Source organism: Herpailurus yagouaroundi, unplaced genomic scaffold, assembly GCF_014898765.1.
Source record: "Herpailurus yagouaroundi ecotype Mexico unplaced genomic scaffold, PumYag 197, whole genome shotgun sequence".
In the NCBI taxonomy this organism is placed as follows: Eukaryota; Metazoa; Chordata; class Mammalia; order Carnivora; family Felidae; genus Herpailurus; species Herpailurus yagouaroundi.
In genome coordinates, this window is record NW_024412428.1 from 21,657,592 (window position 1) to 21,663,591 (window position 6,000).

General features: G+C 37.5%; 1 protein-coding gene across 2 annotated transcripts in view; it reads right to left on the minus strand.

The window, feature by feature from the left end:
* The window catches only part of CDADC1 (cytidine and dCMP deaminase domain containing 1), a 45,520-nt gene that overhangs the window by 25,472 nt on the left and 14,048 nt on the right, over positions 1-6,000 (minus strand). For both annotated transcript variants that reach the window (XR_005782415.1, XM_040448397.1), the window contains exon 4: positions 703-880. Coding sequence is in view for 1 of the 2 variants with exons in the window: in XM_040448397.1 (XP_040304331.1) it covers positions 703-880 (178 nt within the window). In the remaining variant the exon portion in view is untranslated. The remainder of the gene's footprint in view (positions 1-702; positions 881-6,000) is intronic.

The following is a 6,000-nucleotide window of genomic DNA, read 5'->3' on the forward strand; positions in this document are numbered from 1 at the left end:
GTCCCTCCCCTGCTTGTGTGCATGCACTCTCGCTCTTTCTCTCTCTCTCTCTCTCTCTCTCAAAATAAATAAATAAACTTAAAAAAAATAGAATCATAAGCATAAAGAGCTTTAGTGAGCGGTCTGATGTAGCAGAGATAGTTAAACATTAACCATCTGTGCTTCTCCTTCTGAAGTACAGAACAATCATTGGGAGACAGCCGTTCAGCCAGGAACTACAGAGCCCACAGTGGATGTGAACAGAAGGGCCAGCGTTTTTGGGGGGAAGGCATGCCTTCTCTATGCTCTTTCTCAGTCGGCCTCTGGATGCAGAGGACTCAAGGCTCTAGAAGACAACAGTAGCAATGTGACAGAAGATGCCAACACCTGTGAATCAGCCACACGGAGAAAAGCTGCCTGTTGTTCAGCAGCACCTATGTTGGACTATTACGTGGGTGATAAACGTCTAGTATATTAAGCCACTGAAATTTTTGTGTTTGTTATAGCAGCTAGCATTAGTTTACTAACACATGAAGAATCATCTAGTTAGGTAGTAACAGGGCAGAGACCAGATTCATGTTTTCTGACACTGTTTACAGTGTACCAACTGTATTCTGATATGTATTTATAGTTCTAAATTATCTCAGTGGTGTGAAAGCAATTTATCTTGATTATTCTTAGATAAATACTATTAATCCCCAACCAAGCCTTATCTACACTTACCATTTACAATCATTTTCAAACAAGCAGAACATGGTTTTCTGGAAAAATAAAGATCACAGTTTTTCAGCCTTGACCCATGTTTTATAAGAGCAATTTTCCCAGCATGTAAATCTTCACTAGAACAATGGAGACCAACAATTTTCGTGTTTTTCACCACCACAAGGCCAGTTCTCTTCACCTACATTAAGATAAAAAATAATAATGTATTAGTTTTAACGTCTGTTAAAAAAGAGACAACAGGCTCCAAATGGAGTCACTTGTGCTAACCCCCTGTTATCAGACTGAGGCTTAATACCTAATTGCAGTTTCATCCTCTCCCAGTAATACAATAACCGGTCAGACTTGAATTTCCTGGTCAGCTAGTGAGAAAATCCACCTGGTAGACTCCCTCAGTCCCCCAAAGAAAGGTGACCTTGACTGAAACAATCCACTTTTTTTTGCTAGTAGCTTCTTTTTCCCACCCCTTCTGCTTGTAGAAGTCTTCCGTTTTCACAGCTCTGCAGATTTCCTCTCTACTTACTAGATGGGATGCTGCCCAATTCATGAATCATTGAATAAAGCAAGTAGATCTTTAAATTTACGCAGTTGAATTTTTTTTTTTTTTTAACAGATTTGGTGGGAGCATTTGGATCCAAAGGAAAACTTCCAATGGCTTCGGGGACAACAAGAAACACAAACGTGATACCCTCAAGCCCTTTGAGTTCTCTGTCCTTCTTGCCATTTCTAAGGGCCACACAGTAAGTTCCTCTTGGTTCTGAGCTCTGCTCTCTTGGCACTGAGCTAATCTGATCAGCTTTGCAGTCCAAAATTCCCCATTTGACTGGAAATCCCAGCCCTTGATTAGCCCCCAGAGTCCACACTGGGAACTCCTGGTTCAATCTATAGCTTCCTGTTGTGTGGAATCCCAGGCTATGGTCCCCATTGGTTGAGATTTGGCCATGGTGTGTACTGGCCTGTCTCTTGGCCAGGTTGGGGGAACACCTTTTGGTTCCTGCTGGTGCATTAAGGTGAAAATGTCTGTCTCATTTTGTGTTGATAAACTCTATTGCTGATTGGAATCCTGGAGACCAAAAGCTGCAAAGTTGGTAGACATGGTTCAGCACTTAAAAGCTATTAGCTGACCACCTAACTCTAAGATCCCTGGGGTAGGATAAGACAGTTGTTACATTAACACTAGGTCGCCCACTAACCTCAGCAAATTTTGGTGCAACTAGGCACAGTGTAAAACACCACACAATCCCCAACCCAGCAGCATGTCCTCTTAGGCATTAATCTGCCTCTGAGAAACCCACTTAGCTTAAAAAAGAAAAAGAGAAAGGGATCCTTAAATTCCAAAGCATACCACCTTCTGGCACACTTGCTTATTTTAAGTCTAAAAACTATAACCCTGGAAGCTATAAACATTTGCAAAATGACAAAATCTTACTAAGCTTATTTCGTGTCCTTAAGAAGTTGGCTTGGTAACCATCAGTTTGGGGGCCCCAAAATATGGCCAGACAGAAATGTGGGTTGTACCCCATTTACCACTAGCTATGGCTGGACAGAAAATATGGGTTCGACTCCATTTTTGGGTAGGGTCCTAGCAAACTGCTATAAGCCCTCAGGTAAATTACAACCTAGAACACAATGGACATTATGAGGAATGGTCAAATTAGTTAAGATCATTCAAAAAGTAAGAGTTCCTAAATCAAACCAACAGGATGGTAAGCACCTGTTTTAACCTGCATGCAGAAGCCTTCAAAAGGCTTCAAAAATCCAAAATACCTTCATTGAAAGATTTGTTGCAAAAGGCTCATGAAAAATTAAAAGCACAAAAGGTACATAAAATAAGACTGTAAGACTGAGGTAACTCCTGCCGTTCCCCTCTATCCTCCCTTATTTGAGTACTCACTTCAGTAATCCTGAGTCATCTTTCCACTCCGGAGAAGACTGCAGCACCATAAACAAAAGTCCACCAACTTGGTGGCTTACACACACCCTTGTCTCTACGCTTGAAGGAGAGGTGACACGACTCTGAGGGAGTGTCAGGTAAATTGCTACCTTATTCCCTTAAACAGCCAAGGGAAAGTGAAGTTAAAATTACTGGAAAACCTTGCCAAATTTTGGAAGATACCAAAGCTACACCCTACTTCACACTCCACTAGAAGCCTGCAGATGTATCCTAGGAAAAACTGGCAGAAGCTGCCTTGGTGTGAGAACTCTTACCAGAGTCTGTTCTCCTGGATCTCTGTCCACAGTAACCAGTATGAGAAAATAAGATCTTTTGCACCCTCTCTGGGGATGCTCCTGGAGTCCAAGGAGTTATTTAAAACTGCTAGGAATATTTACTGTTTGTCTCAGCTAAAAATTGACAAGGTATTTAAAAGGATGTTTTTAAGTAGCTAGTCCTGTGATCGGAAGTTGGACAGATTAAAAGCTGGTATTCAATGCTTGACAGGAGTTTTTCTTAGGTATTCTCCCCTAAGCTAAAATACAAACTATGAATACAGACGAAAAGAAAAAAAACCTTCCCAAGCTTTTGTGGGTTTACTAAAACATTACAAACAACTCGAAATCCAGAACATAGAAATCTTTTGAATTCCACCTTCGTTGGAAATATTTTCCCTGATATAAAAAGCATATTGAAAATAATGTGGTTGGATGGGTGGACCAACCTGTGATATCATTTAAGTTACAATCCAATTCCTTGAGAAATTAAAAGCACCTGTTCTTATCTTACAGATCTTTGCAAAACCAGAAATGCAGCTCTAAAATCAATTCAAAGTCCACCTACCCTTTTTACCAGTCCCCAAATCTCCTGCATTTATCTCAAAAGCTTGTAAGTAGTTTTGGAGGAACTTACTTCTTTCCCTGTGTCTTTGACATGTACATGTTTTACCGGGTTTTCCCCAGGAACTCTGATCTAAACCATTTCCCACTTCCTAAGACTGAAGAAAAAAAGCGGGGTGGAGGGAGGCTTTTTATCAATACAAACTGCCACAGAAGGTCCCTTGCCCAAAATCTAGTTGACAGCTTTCATAAAATTGCTTGTCAAGGTCAAATACAAATCTTCAATGTCATCTCCCCAAATATTGCAGAAAAAGATTCAGCCACCTGAATAGGTAAATTTAACTTATTCCAACTGTTCTTTTATAAGCTAGTGAGTTTTGCATTACCATACCTGTCTCATGGCTACAATCTTAAAATGAAAGCTATAAGGTCTCTGTTTGCATTGGTCTATATATTTAAGTACATCTATGTATATGTATTGTAGATGTGTGGTATTTTCTACCTCTGGATAGTATTGACAAAATTAATTTGTAAAAGAGCTCTATTTAACTGGCTTAAAGAAAATTAAACATTTGTATCGATTATTCACAAAATTCTCCAAAATATAATCGAAACTAAACCCAAATGCTTTTCAGGTTCATATGATCTGGGAAAACATTCAGTATTAAGGCTTATTTAAGCTTGTTGGTTTAATTAACATAGACATGTCTTTAGAGTTCTCAACACTGAATATAAAGCAGTCATACAACTTCATTCAGCCTCCTTATACTAGTCAAATAATTTCATGTCATCTCTGTTACAAAATCTGTCAGGTAGAAAAATAACTTGGAATGATGAAATTTTCCTAAGCAATCCAAAAATAATTGCTCAAAAGAAGTGAACTAAATAGATGTAAGTGAGATGAAAGTTTTTGGGTAAACTTTTTAAATAGTTTCCCCAAATCTTTTCGGTAACCTGAAACCTTGAAGTTTTGCTAAGTTAAATTAAACGATGGATAGTCATTGAATTTCTAGATTATTTCCAAATAACATAAAACACTGGAACATTCATTACTAGACATAGGTTTATCTACTTTTTAGTTTCCTTTTATAGAGGAACTACAGATTTGGGGGGGGGTTGTTAGTAAACACGTTTTGTGTCACACTGAAAAATTTACTATGAGAAGGTCTACGTTTTTAGAAATTATGAAAAGTACTTATAAATTTGCCAAGCCACAGAATGTTAATGTAAAAGATAGTTCACAATTGTTTACTTCTTTATTTTTATTAGAAATTAAGGTCTTTAAGGGTTTAAAAATTCTAATATATTTAATTAAAGCTACTAGAAATAATAATAAAAAAAATCTCCATGTGCAAAGGAAAGTAGGATGTGTGTTTTCAGTAAAAGAAGGCATGAGGAATGGACATGCATTTTTTGTTGAGGGAAAGCAAGTAATTTTGTCCTATAGTGAGACTAGTTATTTCAGAATGGGAAAGAGGAAAGACGGAGAACAAAATCTGAAGGGATACCAAAAAGGTTATAGAATATTTGTAGAAAAGGAGTCTTTGGAAAGGAATATTGTGTGTGATCAAGCTGGCTAAGATTAGAACAAGTTTAATGAAGTTTTTTTTTTTTAATTTTTTAATTAAAAAATTTCTTTTAAGTAGGCTTCATGTCTAGCACGGAGCCCAAGGGCTTGAACTCACGACCCTGAGATCAAGATCTGAGCTGAGATTAAGAGTTGGACACTCGGGGCACCTGGGTGGCTCAGTCGGTTGAGCAGCCGACTTCGGCTCAGGTCACGATCTGCGGTCCGTAAGTTCAAGCCCCCCGTCGGGCTCTGTGCTGACAGCTCAGAGCCTGGAGCCTGTTTTAGATTCTGTGTCTCCCTCTCTCTGACCCTCCCCCGTTCATGCTCTGTCTCTCTCTGTCTCAAAAATAAATAAACGTCAAAAAAAAATTTTTTTTAAATAAATAAATAAATAATAATCTCCCATGTTTTGGTTGTCTCTACCACGTCTTTGATTAATTAAAAAAAGTTGATTCTTTGCTATTAAAAGAACTAATTTTTTTTACAACTATTTAACTTCTGTATTTACCTTCAAAGTCTTTAATTATGACGGTGGTTAAAGTAGGTAAATAAGAGTTATTTCACAGTGACTTATGATCCGATTTGACTAAGTGTTTTAAAACCTTTTGATATTTGTGACAAACTCCCCCCTAAAATAAAATAAAATAAAATAAAATAAAATAAAATAAAATAAAATAAAATAAAATAAAAATAAAAAAAAATAAAATTCTAAATGAAGTCTTTTTTGGCCTAGAATTAACTCTGGGATTTTCCAGAAAGTCCCTGGAAAATCACAAAAGAATTGTTCTTTCTCCTTATTTAAAAAAAAAAGAGAAAGAGAGAGATGTTAAACTAACTAGGATAATTAGGCTTACATGATATGCTGAATTTCATGGGAAGCACTGTCAAATAAGAAGTAACACGAAGCCTTTTTAATGTATTTGTGCAGGTATATGTTACAAGTGTTCCCCAAACCGTAT